The sequence below is a fragment of the Protopterus annectens genome, chromosome 3.part1 (genome assembly GCF_019279795.1).
Source record: "Protopterus annectens isolate FY-2018-M chromosome 3.part1, PAN1.0, whole genome shotgun sequence".
NCBI classification, from domain to species: domain Eukaryota; kingdom Metazoa; phylum Chordata; order Ceratodontiformes; family Protopteridae; genus Protopterus; species Protopterus annectens.
Window position 1 is genome coordinate 200,663,426 of NC_056732.1, and position 24,445 is coordinate 200,687,870.

At 44.8% G+C, this 24,445-nt stretch overlaps 1 protein-coding gene across 4 annotated transcripts in view; it reads right to left on the bottom strand.

Annotated features, from left to right (window-relative positions):
* The window catches only part of CUL2 (cullin 2), a 2,069,186-nt gene that overhangs the window by 739,820 nt on the left and 1,304,921 nt on the right, over positions 1–24,445 (bottom strand). For all 4 annotated transcript variants that reach the window (XM_044066711.1, XM_044066712.1, XM_044066710.1 and 1 more), the window contains one exon: positions 18,193–18,300. In XM_044066711.1, the coding sequence (XP_043922646.1) occupies positions 18,193–18,300 (108 nt within the window). The remainder of the gene's footprint in view (positions 1–18,192; positions 18,301–24,445) is intronic.

Consider the following 24,445-nt stretch of genomic DNA (forward strand, 5'->3'; position numbering starts at 1 on the left):
GTGCACTTAGTTGCTTAAGGCTGTTTTCCGCAGAGCCATGGCTAACCTACAGAGTGGGTAGGAGTGAGTTCACCCTACTTGTTTATGTACCACATAACTGTGGTGTTGTCTGTCTTTATCAGGAGTTGTCCTGGCAGAATAAGGTATTTGAAGGCTGTCAGTGCATTCTGTACAGCTTAACATTTTTTTTTGATGGATATGCAGGTGAATTTGTCCTGGGCTCCATCCGCCTTGAATGCATTTGCCTGCCATTTGAGCCCCCCATGCATAGCTGATGCGTCTGTTGTCAGAGTTTGGACGGCAGGGGGGCTGTGAGAAAGGGAGTCCGTTGTTGTGATTGCAAGCCTCTGCCCACCAAAGGAACTCTGTCCTTAGGCAAGGAATGATAGGTATCACTGTTTCCAGGTCCTGGGAATGTTGACACCAGAGACTTTTTAAGAACCACTGAAGTTTCCTCATATGCAGTCTGGCATATGGAATCAGTAGAAAAAAATGAGGCCATGAACCCTAGGGCTTGCAGTATTTTTCTTGCAGATAGCTGGGTTTGGGTGGCCAGTAGTTTGAAATAAGTTGTCAAATAAACCTGCTGTTCTGGAGTGAGGAATGCCATCTGGGAAGTTGTGTTCAAGCTTGCTCCCAGGAATACAATCTTTTGGCTGGGTACCAGATGTGATTTTTTGTTGATGGTATACCCCAAAGAAGTTAGGAGTCTCTTTACAAACATCAGGTGCTGAAGTAGCAATTCCTGACTGTCCTCCTGAATCAGGCAATCGTCCAAGTATGGGTAAATTTGAATATTTCTCTGCCTGCAGTAAGCATTGGCTGGAGCCAGGCACTTTGTGAATACCCTGGGTGCAGTAGATAAGCCAAAGGGAAGTGCAGAGAACTGATAGTGCATACAGCCTGCCCTGAAATGTAGATATTTCCTGCAAGATTCCCTTATGGGGATGTGCAGATAAGCTTCTTTTAAGTCTAGGGTGACTAGCCCGGAGTCCTTGGTTAGCATAGGAAGGAGGTGTTGGAGTGTAAGCATTTTGAAATTTGGTACTACCAGGAAGGTGTTTAGGGTTGACAGATCCAGAATAGGGTGCCAAAGTTCTCTTTCCTGGGCACCAAGAACAGCCTGGAGTAAAAACCCTGTCCCCTTTGCTCTGTTGGCACAGGCTGAACAGCCCTGACACTAAGAAGAGAAAGTACTTGCTTTTGGGCCTCTGTCCACTGGTTTGGAGGAAGGTCTGGCAATCCGCTTAGAGTTGGCAGAGAGTGGAAATAGAATCTGTATCCCTGGGATACAATGTTTAAGACCCACTGGTCCTGGGTAATATACTCCCAGTTTTTTGCATGCAGGGAGAGTTTTCCTCCTAGGGGTGCAAGTACTTGGGCATGGCTGGGAAGGATTAAGGACAAGTCATTGTGAACTTTTTCCATAGGGGGGGTGATAGGAGGTTGGCTTACCACTCCCAGTTTTTGAGGAGGGAGCACTCCATTGTTTAGATCTGTGCATACCCTGACACTGTAGTCTTTGTGGTCTGTTGCCTCTAGGTCTGGGCTGAGAAGTCTGGAAGGGACTGGAAAGGACCAGTTTTTTGAAGGCCAATGCCTACTGAATCTAGGTGGCTGTACCTGTAAGAAATCTTTAACAGTTTGCATGGATTTAGCTTTTCTTCCATCTTTTTAAGAACTTCTGCTTTAGAGCCAAACAGACATTCTTGGTTTAATGGAGCATCAAGTAATTTTGCCTTGACATGGTCTGGCAAGATTTGTTCCTTCAGCCAAGCATGCCTTCTCAGAACAGACCCAGTGACAGCAGCCCTGCAAGATGCTTCTAAGGCATCAAAACCACACTGCAACATCTGTTTACCAACTTGGTTTACAAAATGCATTAAGTCTTGTAAATCCTTATTTTCTGCACAATCAGGAATCAACAACATTTTTTGTGTAACTAGATCAATAATATGCTGCTGGTACTTCAACATGTGAGACTGGCAATTTAAAGCCCTGATGGCAAGAGCTGCAGAGCTATATACCTTCTTTCCCTATCTGTCTAGAGCCTTAGAATCCCTGTCCGAAGGGGTAGGGTTTTTGGCTGTAGAAGCCTTAATACCTTTAGGTCCCTGGGAAATGGTCTCTGGAGCCGCAGTGGATTTTTGAAAAGAAATTTGTGAGAGTCGGGTACATTGCAGTATCTGTCGGGCTTCCTAGGAGCAGATGGTAAAGTAACAGGGGTAAGGCTGGATTCCATGAAGACATCATCTACAATATCAAGGACAGGGGGAATAGCTAGAGGCCTATGCTGAGACAAGTCTAAAAACTCCCTGAGTCTCTTTTTGGACTGTGGGCAGTCCTGGCATTCCCAGTGGAAATGCGCTCTCAGAGTATGCAAAGTTTCACCAAAAGAAAGGACCTCGGAGGGAGGCTGAGGGAATTGAATCCTCTGCATCTGAGTCCTCATAGGTAGATGTATAGGTATGTCCTGGTAATCACAGAGGTCAGAGTCATCAGACTCATGGTCTGAAGAATCAGAAGGAAAATCAATTCTTTGTCTTTTAGAGCGGGAAGACTGGCTTCCCCTAATTAAAGTAATAAGGTCTTCAGCCATTCTAAGCATTTGTTTCTGTGGCATGGGAGCTTGAGAATGTGCTTTGGTTGTCTGTTTCCTAGGCATAGTGTGACCTCTGAGCCTGAGAAATTCGGCAGATTTCATCACTGACGAAGTAGTCGGTTTGATACAAACATCGGAAGGTGCAAATACACCTTCTGCACAGTGGCTCCGGACCCATCCAAGGTAGAGACATCCGCAGGTTCCATAGTTGAAGAAGCATCACGTGGCATACCGGACACTGAATGGGTCGCAGTAAAGGCCTGAAAATCTAGAGAAGTGGGTAACAGGGGCTGCGAAAGTGCCTGAGTATCAGCAGACTGGCGACTAGCTTAACAGAAGCTTTGTCGGCAGTTTTGGACCTATGCAGTCTGTCTCTGTCTTTATATTTGCATTTTTTCGGAAGATCGGTAGTGGGATAGCTTATCAAAGCCATTTCGCAATATGGGGAATGAGAGCGAAAGAATTTACAGACAAAAATAACCCGATGATGAATAGTTCGGGCATTAAACAAGGCACAAAACCAAAAACGAGGGACGTCGTGGTCTGGGCCTAAATAGGTGATGCAGTAAGAATGAAAATCTTTGTGAGGTATTTGCTTTCCACAGGCAAGACAATTGTTAACTTTTTCTAACATCAGTTACAGCAAGAAAAAAGGATCGCCAACGGGGTACTTAGCTTTAGAAGACTTCAGGTTTGAAAATCGAAAAATGAAAATTTCAGGTAGCTGCCGACCGGCACTTGCAAAATGCTTCTGCTTCGGGCTACCACACAGCAAGAAAAGTTGATGTAATGGTGTTGACTGCATGTTTTATACCCCTGATGACCTGATATCATGGATGAGATGACAGCATCCGACGCAGAAATCCCAAAACTCTGGTATTCGGGCAGACTGAGGGCTACCTGCAGGCAGATCACCTAAGTGTGATGACTGCAACAGTGAAACACGAAGAACATCAGCATCTCTCAGGGACTCCCCCTGAGGGAGGCAAAGTAGCTGCTGCATTTGTGGTTCATGTCAGATGCAAATAGATCACAGCAAGGCTGAGACCAACAACAAAAGATCTCCACCGCTACTACTGGATTGAGAGACCACTCATGAGGTAGGAGAATGTATTTGCTCAGTTTGTCCACAATCACATTGGAACTCCCTGGGATGTGCGCTGCTATCAGAAAGCAGTTGGAGGTAATCGCCCATTGCCATACCCTCATGGCTTCCCGACATAATGGATAGGATGTGGTTCCTCCCTGTTTGTTGATATACCAGATGATCGACATGTTGTTTGACTGGATAGCAAATGTCCTCGACGGAAGGGCAGATAGAACTACCTGCAACGCTAAAAGCACCGCCCTTAGTTCTAGGATGTTGATATGCAAAATGGCTTCTGAGGGGGACCAAGTGCCTTGTACTGTCATTCCCTGAAAATGCCCCACCCCATCAGGTATGCATCCGTGGTCACTACGGCCTTAGGCTGAGAAGGTGAAAAAGGGTGACTCCATAACTCCTCTTCTGACTTCATCCACCAATTCAGATCCTGCTTGCACTGATTTATGTGGATTGGAAAAGACATGGGGTGAGTTAACAGAGATCACTTTAATGCTAGGAGCCATTGAGGCAACTTCATGTGGAATCTCGTCATGGAACTAGGGTGATTGTCGCTGCCACTGACCCTAGTACTTTTAAGACCAAGTGAGCTGGGACAGTGACTTGAGAGAGTATCGCTTGGAGCTGTGACTTTAACCTTTATAATCTGTGAAGAGGTAGAGGAACAAAACAGGATCTTGTGTGAAATGTTGCTCCAATGAATTCTAAGTTTTGAGTGGGTTCTAGATTCGACTTTTCTTTGTTTATTGAAATGCTTGAGAGCTCTGCTAGTTCCAGAGTGTAGTATAAGGCGTGAAGCAGTTGATGCCTGGTGGGGGCTGTAAGGAGCTAATCATCTAAATATGGAAACACCAGGAATCTTTGCAGTCTCAGAAGAGCTGCTGCCATTGCCATGCATTTGGTGAACACCCTGGGAGCTGTGGTGAGACCAAAAGGCAGTGCTCGAACGTGGTAATGACTGGCTCCCAGCCGGAAGCAGAGATATCATCTGGAGTGCTTGTCCATTTTTATGTGGTAATATGCATCCTGAAGATCTACAGAGCACATCCAATCATGTTTTTCCAGAAAGGGAAGGATAGACTGAACCGTGACCATCCAGAATATTGTCTGTTAGGTCTAGAATCGGCCTCCAGTCCCCTGTCTTTTTGGCACTAAAAAGAATCTCGAGTAAAATGCGGATCCTGCTTGCTCTGGTGGGACTGTTTGGATGACTCTTTTTCTGAGCAGCTTTTGAATTTCTTGAGCTGCTTCATCCCTCTGACTGAGTGGAATGTTGGAGATTCGCCTTTGCTGGCTTGGATAAAGATTGAAGGAGATATGGTAACTTCTGGTAATTACTGATTGCACCCAAGAATCTGATGTTACTGAATGCCAGAGGTCAAGTGGTGCAGAGAGAACCTTCCCCGACTGCCTCCAAAAGTAAGCAATTGGACTGCTCCTCAGAAGTGCTGATAGGGTTGCCCAGAGAAAAAATCTCTGGAACCCTGGTTACGCGGACTTCCTCTACCAGGAGGGGTGTGTTCCTGATGAGTTCTCCCCTCTGCCCCAGGGAGAAAACTTGGCACGTGTATCTCAAAAAGGTCCTTGGGACTTCCTAAACCATATCTTCCCACTTCTCTGATTCCTGGAAAAGGGTCGTTGAAGAGCAAAAAAACGTACACCCACACCACAAAGGGTCTTTTCGTCCTTTTCACACATGGCTAATGTGTCTTTAACTTTTGGGCCAAATAACAAGGAAGCATCAATGGGAGCATTGATGAAGGAAGACTTGAAAGGGTCCGCAAAAATCGCACAAGCACATCCAAATGTGATGTCTCATGACAATGGCTGCACCCACTCCTCTGGCCGCCACTTCTGTTGTATGTGCAATCAACTACATGGAGGAGTTAGAGATAGAGTCTAGGGTCGCAAGCTGGGAGGCAACCTTGTCACATACCTTGTCAGACACTGCTCCTGCTAAGATTCCTGAGAGTTCAGTGATCAGGTCCCTTTGAAAATGGGTAAAATGTGCCAGATGAAAATTCAATGACTGAATGGCAAAGGTCATTGAAGTATAAACCCCCTTCCCTAACCTGTCCAATGTCTGAGACTCTCAGTTTGGAGGATGGACAGTAGGACTCTACTCTGTGCATTCCTTCTTTGTGACCGCCACCACCATAGCATCTACCGCTAAAACTCTTGGACCAGTGTGGGTGATCCTCTGGTGGGGGGGTATTGTGTCTGGTCACCAGGAGACTGACTCCACGGTGTCAGGGCCTTCCAAGCACACTGCACAATGAGCTTGACTAACTCATCTGCAGGCGGGGTCACCAAGGAAGTAGAAGGTTGGCACGGAAAGCCTGCAAGAAGACAGATTCCTCTGAAGAAGGGTTGGTGGGCTTCCAGTCACCCCTCTGCTTTAAGATTTCTAGGATGTCTCCAAAGGAGACATCTTCAGGGGGGCACCCAGTGGGGACCCCTCCCCTTCATCGGTCTGTATCCTCAGTGAAAGATTCTTCCTGAGAATCAACATGCTTCCTCTTGCACGATCTCTTACAGGGTGGCTCATCAGGGGGGAATGTCTGAAGAGGATTCCAAAGAGACTGTATCCTGCAGTAGGGTGTCTTGCTGCTCCCGTGCCTGCTGCCCCAAAGTAGTAGATTGTAAAGCTGTGAAATAGAGAACACAAATATGAGAATCTGACAATGAGGGTGCCAACTGTGAGCCTGCTGAGGCGAACGTTCTCTCCATAATCTGAAAGGCAGGCCTACCTGAAGAGGGATGGGAGCCCAGAACCGAGAAAGACAACCTCAGAACCAGGGTCACACCCAGCTCCAACGAGCCTGCCCCAGAGAAGGAGCCGCGACAGGGCTTAGAACTGTCAAAGCAACCGGAACTGTAGACGGCGCCATGAAAAATAATCAGTGCCATACTAGGGATTCTGGAGCTGACAGCCAAGCCACGGTCTTGTGGGTGGGTCGGCTCCAACTAAGCAAGGTCCACAGAGTGGATTCCAGCACCAAGGCGAGATCCCCCATCCATACCGAAGACGTTGGCACCGGGAGAGGCGTCAGTGTAGAGGGCTCCAAATCCTATGGGGAGGTTGAAGGAGGAAGATACGTTGGAGGCTGTGGAGAAAAAACTCAGCTCCGGGTGGGTGGGAGGGAGGTCCTAGAAGGGGTTGGAATACATCTGGCCACCAAGAGCTGATCTACCAGTCTAACTAAATCAAGCTCCAAAAGGCTCCTAGTGGAACAAATGGACATCCCTGAGGGAGATTCAGGACGATCAATAAATGGACTAAGCTGCTGACCAACAAAGAGGTCAACTGATGGGGAATATCAAATCCTGGCTAAGGTTTCAACCTTCGGCACCGTGTTCAAATGACCAAAAGGTTGTGTTGGGGGGAAATTACCAGTTTTATGAGAGAAACTATTATTGATGCCGAGAAGGTCTGAAGTACCATGGAAGGGGTTGTTATAGTAGTAATTTTAGTTGGTTCCATAAAGTTAGACAGCACCATGGAAGGGCCCATAGACTCCGGTGTCGAGACAGATGTCAGTGCCGATTTCGATTGTTTTGATCTCGGTTCCGAGGAAACCTGGCCTTTGGATAACTTTGGCTCCTGAAAATGAGGACAGGCTGGAACCGAATGGCTCCTCTTTTTTGCTTCCTTTCCAGGAAGTTTTAACACCTCTGCCCCAGACAAAGCCTCTGAAACAACCCCTTTAGAATCAACTTATTTCGATGCTCTGCAAGGGTCCAGACACTAAAACCCTTACAGGGGTCACACGGAGGCTGAATTTCCAAGTGAGGAACCCCAAGCAATAAACGCAGGAAAAGATGCCCATCGGAGTTGGGCATCTTCCTGCCACATTTGTCACACTGTTTAAAACCAGTTGTATCTTTTTTGTCAGCCATTTGTAAGGTAAGTCAGTAGAGTAATTAACTGCCATTTACATGACCCCCCACACACACACACGCAAAACAGTTAAATAACAGAGCTAAGATTTTTTTTTGGGGGGGGGGGTACCAACAATGGTAGCGAGAGAAATAATCCAAAAGGGTAAAGGAGAAGAAAAAAGGAAAGAATACCAACAATGGTATTTAAGAATTACCTGAGATAAGAGGGAAGGGAGGGGCCTATATCAACTATGGTAAGCAGAAAAACGAAAGAGTAAAAATTAGGGTAAAACAGCACTCGCATTCTTATACAATAATAAGGAAAAAGCAACTAAGAAATATTAAAGATGACAGCTATAAGAGAAAAAAATACCAAGAAATATTTAGAAATAAAGCACTTAACTTGAGAGCACAGCCTTACGTGTCTTGAAACTCTACACGGAAAATGAGATCTGAAGGGAAGGGAAGACAGGCACTAAGGATAACCTTAGCTAGAGAGTTTATGGCTGGTGCAAGCTTGTTTCATCGGCCAAGTCGGTTCCAAGGATGGAACTAAAACCCAACAGTCATGAATGATTGAAGAGTGACAACATCAGATTGTCATGTTAAAAACCTTTCCTTAGACCAATCTGTCATGGTCTGGGTGACAGCCATTGGTCAAGCATATGTTCAACTCTCACAGCATAAAGCAAATGTATCTTTACAGAACAATACTGCAATAAAATGCTGCATACTACAAGGGGAAAGAGCACTCTTTCAATTTTATACCAACTGTCTAAACAGTACTGCAGAAGGAAATAAACTAAAGGTACAAGAGGGAAACATACTGGTTTGTATTAATGATTCAGTAATCATTGGAAGATAACCTTGCCTTTTTGTTATCAGAACCTTTAATAATAATCCCACAGCCAAGTTTGATCAAGTAATCAGGGTACCATCAACATGTACGGTAGTGGGACAAAACTACCAAAAAACAGTACATTTTAATATTTCATTCCCCTGACATCACGGGCTGTAAGAGATGAAGAACCTGGTACGATACTCTTTTCAGGGGCATGGGTACAGGTTTAGGGGCATTAAATTCAATTGATAGAAATATTGGCAAACAGATTAAAACTGACAGGTCAGGATATTTCACAAATTGTGCATTTACAGGCACAATGGTTACCTACCATATGGACATCACAAAAGAGACACATACATTTTCAAAATCTATTCTTAAAATGCTTTAGTGACTCTTTAATTAGAAGATTAGGGTTTGATGTTAATGTTACTACATTTGTAGATTGGACAAAATCTACTTTTCAGTCTCTGCATGTACAAATAAAAAAAAATTGGTGTAAATAAAATTAATGTCTAGCAAAGAATATGTGTGGAGGACCATGTATAAAAGATTAATCCCGAGTACCAACTGGATTGAAATGCATGGGAAGCAGACAGTCTGCACAAATACGTACTGTACAGGAAAAGTTACACATTACAATGTAACAAGTTCAAAGTACTTTTACCACTGGTTTTTGGACCACCATTTTTTCCTTATCAGTATTGGTTGCCCCAGCTATAGGGAAATTATATGGATTTACAAAATAGAACTCACAAAACTGAACACTGCACTAATACAGCTAATGGACTGGTGTGTGGTCAGCACTCACCAGTATATGAACCATGTTTTATACAGCATTCTGTAAATCTATGTAAATGGACAATTTTACCTTCTAGTTTTGAACTGTTCTCAGAAATAGGCCCACAGTTTATATGTATTACAACAAATCAAAGTTTACCATTTACTAAACAACATCCCTTTGTAGGCTGTCTTAATAACATTACCCATTTAACCTGGCATAATAGCACATATGTGTTTATTCCAGGAAATAGGGCTGCAATACCTTTACAATGGAATCCACAGACACTGTCAATGATTAATGTAGGATTTTCATTAGAATCATTACATAAAGTCATAAATGAAAGCAAACAGTTGATTCAGCAATTGAAGAAGTTTAATAGAACAATTCTAAGTCATGAATTAAATTCTGTAATTGTAAAAAAATAAGCTAATCAACCTTGCAGAAAAAAAAAGCATAATTGGTGGGACATTTTTACAGGATGGTCTTCAAAAGGAAAAAAGTTGTAAGACTGAATTATACATCCAATTCTGGTAGAAATGTTTGCTATTACTGTACTCATTATATGGAACTGTGTTGTAACTTGTATCAAAAGAAAATTAAAGATTTTGTTTCCTAATGTGTTCTCTGTAAATCACGATGAAAATTATGAACTGACCGAAGAATATATATCATTGTAGACTGTTTTGAGTGTTTTTAAAACAAAAAGGGAGAACTGTTGGATATATATATTTAGAAACTTAGTGCATGTACGCTTCTGCTTGTTAGAATACCTATAGTAAAATACAGACATTTAAATGCATGTACATTTCTACTTGTTTGCATATATGCACAAAAAGGTTAAACATTTATTAGAAATATGCACAGTTCCTACTTTGTAATACAGCATGATTCTGTGCAAGGTACAAGCTTCAAGGAGAATTACAGATAAACCCAGGTGCAGGGAGGATTGAAAACAGAAACAACTTCCTAACAGGAACAACTCCCTAAAAGTTTAAGGCTGTCACATAATTCACCTGGAAATACAACACAAACTAACCTATCAACAGACTGCATGACATCAAATGAATTCCAATAGTATTAACATCAATAGACTACTTCAAGGATAAGATCGGAATGGCACAAAAAGTGTATCTAAAGGACACAAAGTGTATAATGTTAGACCTGATTTTTGTTAGATCTGGTACATGTAGGAACATGTTTGTTCTGAGGTAACTGAAGAATAAAAGCTATCATTCATACATGCACTGAAAAGATAAACTTGGTACATTAAAAGCTGTAAACTGTGACAGTATTGTACGTGTCATCTGTTATATAGACAAGTTATTTTATTAGTAACTGCACATAATACAGTGCTAAATACATTATAGTCTGCAAAGTTCAGTTAATGAATCAGACTTTGGTTTTCAGCAAGCAGCAGCACTATCATTGTAAATAACTTTTCAATGGCATCACATTAAAAATAATGCTTTAGAAAGAACCAGAGTGTCCTAGCAACACTTAGATCTGCCATTTAAATAAACAACTTTACTAATTTCTATTTAAGCAATTGGTCCTGGGAAGCAGCAGGAATGTACTGATGATAAACATTTATCAAATTTGCCATGGGACCATTGGGAAGAATTGCATATGAATAAAATCAATATTTTTGTTGTATGGAACAAATTGCTAATTTTAAACTATTACATAGTACACTTGGAGAACCTGATGAATTATTTTCTCTAGATTTAAATTAGAAGTTATGTACCTACCATAACGTTCCATGTTAGTTGTCTTCTCTCGCCTTCTTTCTTGCTGGATGGGTTCGGAGCCGATCCTCGGCTCCGACTCGGCACTTGCTAAGCTCGAGAGTCACTTTTACCAGCTCGAGGCAGCCCTATATCCCATGATGCAAGGCGGTGATTACCCAGATCTCGTTTGGTATCTAGCGGAAAAACTGCACAAAATCTTCTCAAAAAAGAAGAGGAACAACTAACCTGAAAAGGCTGTAAAGGGGACCTAGGTAACTAGGGTCCAGATCTAACTGGTGTCCAAGGAAGACATTCTTCCAGAGAAGAAGGAAGTTCAAGGTCTGTCCAGGCTAGGGGGACAGGAGGGAGGGACGCAAGAAAGAAGGCAAGAGAAGACAACTAACATGGAACGTTATGGTAGGTACATAACTTCTAAATGTTAAGTTGTCAATCTCGCCTTCATTCTTGCTGGATGGGACCGCGTCCCTAGCACCTCTATCCTGGGTGGCTCAATGGAACAGACTCTTGAGAACTGTGGAACCAAAACTTGCCCTGTCACTGGAGGCCAAATCCAATTTGTAATGAGAAACAAAGGTATGAGGAGTGGCCCAAGTGGCTGCTGCACAAATAGTGTCTAAGGGTAGTCTAGCCTGAAAAGCTGTAGATGTGGCTAGACCTCTGGTAGAATGTGCTTTAGGTTTTGAAATCAGTTGTTTTCCCCTAAGCTGATAAATGTGCGAAATAGTGGAAGACAGCCATCTGGATAAGGTCACTTTTGAAACTGGGAGACCTTTCTTGTTTTCAGCATAAGAAAGAAAAAGTTGATCAGACTTCCTAAATTGTTTTGTTCTGTCCAAGTAATATCTGAGCTGGCGATGAACATCTAGGCAATGCAATTTTTGTTCCGCTCTGTCAGAATGATTGGGGAAAATACTGGAAGATCAATAGATTGGTTTAAATTTGTTTTAGAAGCAACCTTGGGCAAAAAGGATGGATTGGTTCTCAAGGATACTCTATCCTTGTGGAAGACCAAGTAAGGGGGACGAACACAGAGAGCATGAAATTCAGACACTCTCCTAGCCGAGGTAATAGCAACTAGAAAGAGTGTCTTCCAAGAGAGAAATTTTAATGAGCATGTAGCAGCCGGTTCGAAAGGGGGGAGTATCAAGGATGCCAGCACTAAATTTAGGTCCCACTGCGGTGGAGGATCCCTAACAGGGGGTTTAAGTAGGAATACCCCTCTGAGAAAGGCTTTACACAGTTTGTGAGACATAACGTTCTGGTCTGCAAATCCGACATGGAAATTCGAGATTGCTGCCAACTGGACTTTAACTGTGGAGGAGGAAGAACCGGAGTGAAAAATTTCAGCTAGAAAGTCCAAGACTGACTGAATAGGGGCAGTAAAAGGGTCTATGTTCTTAGACTTTGCCCAAAAGGAGAAACGTTGCCATTTGCTAGAATAAATCCTTCTGGTAGAGGACTTTAAAGAAGCTACTATGATATCTCTAACAGGGTTAGAGATCATAGGAAGCCTGGCTAAGGAAGGAAGTGGAGCAACCAAGCGGTGAGGTTGAGGGAACGAATGGACCGGTGCAGTTGACCCGATTGGTGGGTTAGAAGATCTGGAACTGGGTCCAGATGCCAAGGCTGCACCAAGAGATGGCGATGAAGGAACGGGAACCAAATTTGCCGAGGCCAGTAAGGGGCAATGAGAATCGGCTTGGCTCTCAAGACGGTAGCTTTCTGGAGTACTTGAGGTATTAACGGAAAAGGGGGAAAAGCATAAAGAAGTCCCCGGGGCCAATCCTGGGTTAGAGCATCTCTGGGGGGATGGCCCGGAAGTGGAAAGAGAGAGAAGAAGTCTGGGCATTTGCTGTTTTGGGGTGTAGCAAAAAGGTCGCAGCATGGGCGGCCCCACTTCTGAAAAATCACTTCCACTATAGATTGTTTGAGAGACCACTCGTGAGGCATGAGAATAGCTCTGCTCAATCTGTCCGCTATGATGTTGGTTTTCCCGGGGATATGCGTTGCTATCAGAAACCGATGAGAGGAGATTGCCCATTGCCACAGTCTGAGAGCTTCTCGGCACAAAGGATAGGACTTGGTCCCGCCCTGTTTGTTGATGTACCATACCACGGACAAGTTGTCCGTGTGAAATGCAACTGTCCCTAAGGGAAGGAAGTCGTTGAGGGCTTGCAACGTTAAAAGCACTGCTCTCATCTCTAGGACATTTATGTGCAGGTGGTATTTGAACGGTTGCCACGTGACATGGACCATCCTGCCCTGATAATGCACCCCCCCCACCCGATCAGGGAGGCATCCGAAGTGACCGTGGCTACCGGGGCCGAGGGGACAAATGGTCTGCCCTGATGGACTAGGGGGGAAGAAATCCACCAGGATAGATGGCTCTTGCAGGTCTTTGTCACTAGAATCTTGTGACACATGGGTAACTGCTGGAAGGACCATTGGGTAAACAACATCCACTGCAGGAGACGCATGTAAAAACGTGCCATTGGAAGAAGTGTGATGGCAGCTGCCATAAGGCCTAACACTTTGAGGACTAACTTGGCTTGTACCTTTTTGCTGAATAGGATCATTCGAACATGGTTTTGGATATCCAGGATTCTTTGGTCTGTTAGGTTTGCTGACATCCGAGTAGTGTCTAGATCTGCGCCTATAAAGGTAATAGATTGGCAAGGGGATAAGGAAGACTTTTCGAAGTTGACTGAAATCCCTAATTGGCTGCAGAGACGTAGAGTGTAATCCCTGGCCTGGAGAAGTTGATGCCTGGAGATGGCTGAGAGGAGCCAGTCGTCTAGGTACGGAAACACCTGGAATCCCTGACATCTCAGGTGAGCCGTGACCGCTGCCATGCATTTGGTGAACACTCTGGGGGCTGTAGTGAGACCAAAGGGCAGGGCTCTGAACTGAAAATGACTGGTCCCCAGCCGAAAGCGGAGAAACCTTCTGGAGCGTCTGTGGATTTTTATGTGATAGTACGCATCTTGAAGGTCTATAGAGCACATCCAGTTGTTTCTGCCCAGAAAGGGCAAAATCGATTGAAGTGTGACCATCCGAAATCTTGCCTTTTTGACAGACTTGTTCAGCCTGCTGAGGTCTAATATCGGTCTCCAGTCTCCCGTCTTTTTGGGGACCAAAAAGAACCTTGAGTAGATTCCGGATTCTAAATGATCTGTTGGAACTGGCTGGATGGCCCTTTTCTCTAGAAGCTTTGAAATTTCCCTTAGACCGGGTGGAACGTCTGGAAGGGATCCTTTTTGAGGGAAGGGGCTCTTCTCGAAAGGTATTTTGTAACCCTCGGATATGATCGACTGCACCCATTTGTCTTGAGAGAGGGAAAGCCAGGCTTCTGGGTACAGCGATAATCTCCCCCCGACTGCCTCCAAGGGTGGGCAGTCGGGCAACACCTCAGGGATGCTGGAAGGGCTTGTCAGAGAGAGGTTCTCTGCTGCCCTGGTTCTGCGGACCCCCTCTGCCCCTAGGGCGGCATCTGTTATTATTACCCCCTCTGCCTCTGGGGGTAAATTGACCACGTGCGTCGGGCGTGACTCCCTGTGATTTTCGGAACCACATTTTCCCTCCCTTCTGACCTTTGGGGTAAGGTCTAGAAGGGGTGGAGAAACGGACTCCTACGGCAGAAAGAGTCTTGCCGTCTTGTTCGCACCTGGTCAAAGTGTCCTTCACCTGAGGGCCAAACAATGTTGTCCCATCAAAGGGAGAGTTTGTGAAGGACGCCTTAAAGTGGTCTGCAAAATTGCAAAGCCGCATCCAGGACTGACTTCTGACAGCCACTCCTGTGCCTGCGGCTCTACTCGCCCCATCGGCTGCATAAGAAATGAGCCGCATGGAGGAGTTAGTTATGGAATTTAGGATTCCCAGTTGAGAGGCAATCTTCTCTTGAGCCCCTGCAGCTGATGGATCCTGTACTACCTCACCCAATTCTTTGAGGATATCTCTTTGAAGTCGGGTGAAGTGACATAGGTAATTCAGCGAACGCATAGCAAAGGTCGCTGAGGAAAACATCCGCTTACCATACCTGTCCATGGTCCTAGACTCCTTGTTAGGAGGATGGACTGGTACGGAAGGATCTGCAAGTTCCTTCTTGGTGGCGGCCGCCACCACCATGGCATCAACCGGGACACCTTTAGTGAGAAACTGTTTTTCAGTGGGGGCCGTGATAAATTTAGAAGGCCTCCTGGGGACTGGTTCCACCGAATCAGGAGATGCCCACGCCTTTCGAGCTATCACGTCCATGAGGGGGTCGAAAGGCGGAGACAACCAGGAGGTGGAGGGTCGAGATCCAAAAGCCTCCAGGTATACCGATTCATCCTCGGAAGGATTAATGGAGGGCCAGTTCCCCCTCTGTTTCAGGAGTTCAAGGATGTCTGAAAAGGAGACATCCTCAGAGGGGGATCTTGGGGACCCCTCGACTCATCTAAATCGGTATCTGATGTCGTAGACTCAGGGGAGTCTAAGTACTTCCTCTTGCAGGTCCTCTTACACGGGGATTCCCCTGAAGGATCAGGAGAAACCTTGGAAGAGGAAGTTCTTCCCAATGGGGAAAACTGGGGCGATGGATCTCTGGGTCCGGGAGCAAGAGAGTGGGAAGAGATATCTACAAGCACTGTAGAGGGAGGAGCTAAAGGAACCGACTGCTGACTGAGCTCAGGGGCTAGCACACTCCTCATCACCTTGAAGGCTCCCCTCCTGGGGAGGACCGAGAGCTCCCGCTCTGAAGAAACAGGAATCCCCAGCCCCACCGAAAGGGAAGGCTCCGAAGCAGATGTCGGTGCCGAGCTCACCAAGGCCGAAGCCCCGAGAGGGAGAACGGGGTCGGACAAGGGTCCGATGCCACTCGCCCCCTTGGAGCCGACCAGGGAAGCCCGACGACCGGATCCCTCCATGGAAGGTCTCAAGGAGGAGATAGAAGTCGAAAACGACAGAGCCGAAAGGGGTGGTATCGGCTCCGAAGCACCAACAGTCACGGTACCAATAATCTCCATCTCCGAACTCTGAAGGAGAGTCGAAGGAGGAATTTCTGGAGGGTGTGGAATAGCGATCGTCTGCTGAGACGGGCTATGGAGCATCTGGGCCAGTGCCTGTGATTTCAACAGTCTACTCACCACTCTCTCCAAGTCATGGTCTAAGAGCCTGGAAGACCTTGAAGATCGGCTCCGATGGCTCCGCTCCGAAAGTAAGGGAGAGGCTGGAGCCGACTGGATAGACTCCAGCGAAGGAGATCTAGATCTCTTTCTCGACGGAGCCATCGGAGCCGAAGAACCTTCGGTTCCAGTTGGAGCCGACAGCTTGTCGGCTCCAAGCTGGGTTAGAGATGTGTCGGCTCCAGCCGGAGCCGACGCAGGCTTCGAAGCAAAGGTATCGGCTCCAGCCGGAGCCGACAAGGGTATCGAAGCCAGGGTTTCGGTGCCGATCAGCGCCGATACTAAAACTTCCGAAAAGGAAGGATCGGCTCCGGATGGAGCCGATCTCGACTCCGGTGGAGTCAGAACCAAGGCCACAGACTTGGACACTGAAGTCTGGGCCTTGGATGGCTTTGAGGGCTTCCCCGAGCCGGACTTAGCAGGGGAGCTCTCAGGCTTGAGAAGACCTCTTAAAATTAGCTTGTTTCTACGTTCCTGCAGGACTCTCTGGCTGAAAGAGTGACAAATAGCACAGGAGTCCTGCAGGTGTAGGGGTCCCAGGCAATAAATACAAGAAGTGTGACCGTCTGTCAGAGACATCTTCTGACAGCACAAGTCACACTTCTTGAAACCTGAGACCCTGGTGCCTTTAGACATGACTGAGTCCTAAGCACAACACACACACCACTCAGTCCAAAAATCACACTGACTAAACAAAAATTAAGTACAGTGAATAAAAAACACAAACACACCTAAACAAATCCTGACAGGAAAACTGTTTGGGAGGGGAAGACCTAAGGCCTGAAAAAGAAAATATAGATAAGGGAACGGGAAGCTAACGGGAATAGGGCTAAGTGAATCGGATAACTAACCAACTATGGAAAAGGAAAATTTAAAGTATTGGGGTATTTAAATTTCTCAGAAAAGAGTAATTAAATTCACTTACCAGGAGCTGGCAAAAAAGGTGACCTCATGAGCGAAGCAGCAAACGAGATCTGGGTAATCACTGCCTTGCATCATGGGATATAGGGCTGCCTCGAGCTGGTAAAAGTGACTCTCGAGCTTAGCAAGTGCCGAGTCGGAGCTGAGGATCGGCTCCGAACCCATCCAGCAAGAATGAAGGCGAGATTGACAACTTAACATCTATTATTTTATAAAAAAATGCATTAAATACAACATGTACTGTTTAAAACACCTGTCCACATTTCATTAATACACTTGGCCACATTTCCTGACAATTACTTGTCGACTAACAACATTCCACCATCCCTCAGTACTCAATGCTTTAAGTTTGTGGCAGTGTGGTACAAAGTATGCAATACCCAGTGTTGTTAGCCAATTTGTAATGTTCCACGTTAATTTCACAAATACATGACTATTACCAAAGACAAGACAAAGCAACACATAGCTTCATAAAGTTTACTCAAAGACATTCATAGTGCTGGTAGCAGGTAGTATACGTCCATTTACTCCAAACAAACTGCTCCATTCTTAATGACAGTCTATATAATTTCTCCATCTTCCCCATATTCACTTTCTAACTTATCAAACCCATTTAACAGTTATCCAAGTCCCAGAATGTTCATATTTATTTGGTTATGACAAGCCCACATTTCAAAGCCACTGCTAAAACTGATGTTGTGTTACTCCAGAAGTAATTGGCAGCAGGTTATCACACAGTTTTAGGCATTCTAAAAGATGATGCCTGTTGTGAAACCATCTGCACATCCCCGAGTATTAAGCCTTCTTATGAATGTTTCACACCTTAAAGACAGACTTGTTTAGCAAGGTAAATATCACCTCACACCTATGAACCCCATTCATAACAGTTAGACTAAGGCAAGCTAAGGTCATTACTGAAACCAGGATGGTCTTCAAATTCTCTAAAGCAAAGGAACACCTTTCTTCTACTGGGTAGGAAGTTGGCACACTGGTTAAGGTGTTCACCTTACAGATGCAAGATGCGGGGTTTGAGTCTCACACAGGGTAACTGGCTAGGCTTAAAATGGCCTACAAGGGCAGTTAGCCTAGTACTAATCTATGAACTTATGAAAAATAATGTAAGCTCAAACAGAGGTTACAACTTACATACCTTATCCAGTGCGCTCATAAAGTGCTGATCACCATTTAAAACGGTGTTGATGAGTTGAATGAATTTACTGTGAACTTCCAACACGGACTCAACAAACAAGGTTGGCATCTAACAGATAAAGAATATTAACATAAATTTAAGATAACTTAACTTTAAACTCAACAAAAAGTCTGCCACAATGATAAGATTCTAATTTACAAAATGCATGCAAATAAAAAGAGATGGAGACACACACGACTTGACTGCAACTTGCTCTGTTTACATTATTCATTTTTTTACATGTATTTGTTTTCATATTACTTTGTTAATCACGTAAAACCACTAAACACATGCCTCTTTCCAGGGTTGACTTATGATCACTCTGATGAAATAGCTTGCTCAGTCAGCAGGCAACTGAAGACTGAGGGAATCAGGACTACAGGATGAAGCTCTTTAATCTTCATCTTCTGTAATAAACCAGCAAAATTACTTAAAATGTGTACCTGTTAATCATCAAGTATACTTAAAAAAATTTCAGGTGTAAGTAAGCAAAACAAATTAACAGATGAAATGGCCAAACTGCATTGTAGTTTCTTTTTCTTTCTGCTGCTCGTTAGGGGTCACTACAGTGGATTGTCTATTTCCATTTCTTTTTGTCCTCTGTATCTTGCTCTGTCACATCAACTACCTGTACGTCCTCTCTCACCACATCCATAAACCTAATCTTAGGCCTTCCTGTTTTCATCTTACCTGGCAGCTCCACCCTTAGTATCCTTCTCCCAATATACCCAGCATCCCTCCTCAGCACATGTCCAAACCAACACAATCTGGCCTCTCTGGCTTTGTCTCCAAACCATCCAACCTGAGCTGACCCTCTAACATACTAATTTCTAATACTGTCCATCCTCATCACACCTAATGCAAATTTTAACATCTTCAACTCTGCCACCTCCAGCTCTGATTCCTGTCTTTAGTCAGTGCCACCATCTCTAACCCATATAACATAGCTGGTCTCATTACCACCTTGCACACATTCTATTTCTCTCTTACTAGTGCCTGTCACAAATCATTCCTGATACTCTTCTCCACCAATACCCCCCTGCTTGCACACTCCTCTGCACCTCTCTTCCACACTCACCATTACTCTGAACTGTTGATCCCAAGTATTTAAAGTCATTCACCTTTACCAATTCTACTCCCTGCATCCTTACAATTCATCTGTCCTCCCTCTCATTCACGCACATATATTCTGTCTTAGTCCTGCTGACCTTCATTCCTCTCCTCTTTAGAGCATATCTCCACCTCTCTAGGGTCTCCTCAACGTGTTCCCTATTGTCACCACAGATCACTATGTCATCCGCAAACATCACAGTCCACAGGGACTCCTGTCCGATATCGTCTGTCAACCTGTCCATCACCATTGCAAATAAGAAAGGGTTTATAGCGGATATCCGATGTAATCCCACCTCCACCTTGAAATGCATTTGTCACCCCCTATCGCAGACCTCACCACTGTCACACTGCCCTCATACATATCCTGTACCACTCTTAAATACTTCTCTGCCACTCCCAGCTTCCTCATACAATACCACAACTCCTCTCTAGGCACCCTGTCATATGCTTTCTCAAAGTCCACAAAGACACAATGCAACTCCTCCTGAGCTTCTCTATACTTCTCCATCGACACCCTCAGAGCAAACATCACATCTGTAGTGTTTTCCCAGCAAAAAAATTTACTGCTGCTCACTAACCATTACCTCCCTTCTTAACCTAGCTTCATGCTGCGGCTGATCAACTTTATCCCTCTGTAGTTACTACAGTTCTTCACATTACCCTTATTCTTAACAATCTGTACCAATACACTTCTCTACTCCTCAGGCATCCTCTCACTTTCCAAGATTTCATTAAACAATCTGGTTAAAAACTCCACTGCCATCTCTCCTAAACACCTCTATGCTTCCACAGGTATGTCATCTGGACCAACAGCCTTTCCATTCTTCATCCTCTACATAGTTGTCCATACTTCCTCCTTGTTAATCCATTGCACTTCCTGATTCACTATCCCCACATCATCCAACCTTCTCTCTCTCACATTCTCTTCATTCATCAGCCTCGCAAAGTACTCTGTCCATCTGCTCAACACACTCCTGACTTGTGTTTCCCTCATTATCCTCGATCACCCTAACCTGCTGTACATCTTTCCCAGCTCCATCTCTCTATCAAGCCAAACAGTGCAGTCTCTTTCTCCCTCCTTATTGTCTAACCTTTCATACAACTCGCCACCTCCTCTTCACCATACTCCTCATCTCCTTGTACTCCTGTCTATACTTTCTTCATCTCTCTGGCAATCCCACTTCTTCTTTGCCAACCTCATCCTCTGTATACCCTCCTGTACTTCCTCATTCCACCACCAGGTCTCCTTGCCCCCCTTCCTCTGTCCACCAAGAACCTTTCTAGCTGTCTCCCTTACCACCTCTGCTATGGCTACTCAGCTATCTGGTAACTCTTCAATGCCACCCAGTGCCTGTCTTAACTCTTCCCTGAAATCGACCTTACAGTCATCCTTTTTCAACTTCCATTTGATCCTTGCCACTGCCCTCATGCTCTTCCCCTCTTCTTGATCGCCAACGTCATCTTACAGACTACTATCCTATGCTGCCTAACTACACTTTCCCATCACCAGTTTGCAGTCTCCAATCTCCTTCAGACTGGCCCTCCAGCACAGGATATAATTTACCTGCGTGCATCTTCCTCTACTCTTACAAGCCACCCTATGCTCCTCCCTCTTCTTAAAATACATATTCACCACGGCCATATCCATCCTTTTCACAAAGTCCATTACCATCTGACCTTTTGCATTCCTCTTCTTAACACCATACCTATCCATCACCTCCTCATCCTCTGTTCCCTTCACCAACATGCCCATTGAAATCCACTCCAATCACCACTCTCTCACCTTTGGGTACACTCTTCAGCTCACTCCAGAAATGTTCTTTCTCATCCAATGCACACCCAACTTAAAGACCATATGCACTAACTACATTCATCACCACACCATCAATTTCCAGCTTCATAAACATCACTCTATCCAAAACACTTTTCACCTCCAAAACACTCTTAACATACTGTTCCTTCAGGATAACTCCTACCCCATTTCTCCTCCCATCCGCACCATGGTAGAACAATCTGAACCCACCTCAGATGCACCTGGCCTTACTTCCCTTCCATCTGGCCTGTTGCATGCACAATATATCAACCTTCTTCCTTCTATCATATTAACTAGCTCTCTCCCTTTACCAGTCACACTGCCAACATTCACAGTTCCTACCCTCACTTCTACACTCCTAACCTTCCTCCTCTTCTCCAGACTTCGGACAGGCCTTCCCCTTATTCTTCTCCTTCAGCCAACAGTAGCCCAATTTCCACCAGCACCTGCTGGCTTCCAGTACTGGTGGTGGTCATTCTTAACCTAGGCCTTTACTGATTTGGTACGGAAATAATACAGTTGTGTACACTTACCATAAATGTAGATGTTCAAGCGTATTCACTGTTGCAGTCATTACATTTGAGTAATCTGCTGGCAGGTTGCCCTCTGTCAGCCTGATTAACAAAGTCTTGGGTCCTGCGTTAGTTGCTGTCCCTTCTTCCATGACGTCAGGTCATCAGGGGTATAAAACATGCAGCCGAAGCCATTACATCAATTTTTCTTGCCCCAGATGTTAGATGCCTCCCAAATGGGGAGCAAAATAAAATTGAAAACACAAAAATATACCTCCAACCAAAAGCAAATGCACCAAAATGGCTTTTAAGCATAGTAAAAGAAAGTAGGGGTATAGTACAAGAAAAGCAGGGGGCTGAAGGGAGGGTAACCAGGACTGCAACAGTGAATACACTCGAACATCTACATTTATGGTAAGTGTACACAACTGTACTATGTTCTTCGTATTTCACTGCGGCAGTCATTACATTTGGGTAGATTCACAAAGCTATGGTTGGGAGGACGTATTTATACAGCATTAGGACCAGCTATAAGGGCCCTGCAAAACAGCAGTGGCAAAGCCAGCTCTGGATTTAGAGGAAAAATGGGAAATGGTAATGCTTGGTGAAAGTATGAATTGAACTCCAGGTAGCAGCTTCTAAAATATCCCTGGCAGGAACATCTCTGAGAAAGGCTGCAGAAGTAGATGCAGCCCTGGTGGAATGAGATCTGATCCCCTGGGGGATAGGTTTTCCATGGTGCTTATAGCAGAAATGAATGTAATGGCTTATCCATTTAGAAATGGTTTGTTTTGAAATAGCCTTCCCCTCTGCCCCTGCAGCAAATGCTACCAGCAGTTGTTCAGATCTTCTTCGAGATTTAGTCCTGTCCAATCTGTAGAATCTAAGTTGCCTGTGCACATCTAATGAATGCAGAATCCACTCCACCTTGTTCTGTGGATTTGGAAAGAAAGTTGGCAAATGAATGGACTGATTAAGAGCCACACTGGATACCACCTTGGGCATGAAGGATGGATTGGTCCTGAGTGACACCCTGTCCGCATGAAAGATGATGAAAGGCTCCACTGCCATAAGGGCCTGTAATTCAGATATCCTTCTAGTTGTAGTGATTGCTAAAAGGAAGGCTGTTTTCCAAGAAAGAAATTTTAAGTCTGCAGTAGCAGCTGGCTTGAAAGGAGGTAGAGTGAGTTTCTCCAATACAAAGTTAAGGTCCCAGGAGGGTGGTCTCACGTTTTTGGCCCCTCTGAGGTACTGCTTGAGCAGAGGATGAGAGAAGAGGGGAGGTTCTGTGTTGTAATGAGCTGAAATGGCTGAGGCATGGATTTTAATGGAGGAAAAAGACAGGCCCTTGTGAAGCATCTCAGTTAAGTATTGCAAAATCTGAGGTAAACTGGGTGCTGCTGTGCTCATCCCTTGATTCCAGGCACAGAATCCATCACAGGTTTGCTGAGGGATGCTGAGGGGGAATTTAAGTGATTAGCCAAGCTGCAAGATTCAATGTTTGGAGCTAAAGCTGCAGAATTTGGTTCTCCTGCTGAGACAGTAAGGAAAGTGTCTGAGGCAGGTGCCATGGAGAAATTTGTGACACACTGCACAGGAGTGGGTACCAGTGTTGGCGTGGCCAGTCTGGAGCAATCAAAATCATTTTTGGTTTGTCCTGTTTGACTTTTAGCAGAACTTTGGAGAGCAGGGGCAGTCTGGAGCAATCAAAATCATTTTTGGTTTGTCCTGTTTGACTTTTAGCAGAACTTTGGAGAGCAGAGGCAGAGGGGGAAAGGCATAGACTGATAGGTTTTTCCAGCTGAAGGACAGAGCATCACTTTCCAGGCTTTTTTGTGAGTTCTTGTGCAAAATTTGTCCAACTGGTAGTTCTGAAGTGAAGCGAAAAGATCTATGTCTGGGCTCCCCCATTTGCTTGTCAACATGTTGAAAATCCGGGGTTCCAGTTTCCATTCTTGTGGGTCCATGAGATTTCTGCTTAGTTTGTCTGCCAGAATATTCAGCTTTCCTGGCAGGAATTGAGCTTGTAGTTGTACTTGGTAACTCAAGGCAGTGTTCTACAATGCCATGGCTAGTCTGCAGAGGGGATAGGAATGTGTACCCCCTGCTCGTTTATGTACCACATAACCGTGGTGTTGCCCTTCTTTACCATTAGTTGTCCTGATGAAGGTAATCCTTGAAGGCTGTCAGAGCATTCTGTACAGCTAGCATTTCTTTTTGATTGCTATGTAGGTGCATTTGATTTGGGCTCTATTTGCCCTGAATGCACTTCCCTGCCAGATGAACCTCCCATGTATAGTCTGATGGATCTGTAGTTAGGGTTTGGGTGGCAGAGGGTGGTGTGAATGGCAGTCCCTTGTTTTGGTGGCAGGCCTCTGCCCACCATAGGAACTCTAGGCATAGGCAAGGTAGGATAGGAATCATTGTTTCCAGGCTGTGACAATGTTGACTCCATAAACTTTTTAAGTACCACTGAAGTTTCCTCATATGCAGTCTTGCACATGGAATTAGAAGAATACAGGAGGACATGAACCCCAATGCTTGCAGTATTTGTCTTGCAGATAGCAGGGTTTTTGTAGCCACCTGTTTGAAGTAAGTCACCCAATGAATTTGGTTTTCTGGCATGAGGAAAGCCATCTGGGCAGTTGTATTCAAGCTTGCACCCAGGAATGTAATTTTTTGAAAGGGTACACCAGTTGTGATTTCTTTTCATTTATGGTATACCCTAGACAAGTTAGAACCCTTTTTACAAACGCCAGATGTTTTAGAAGAATGG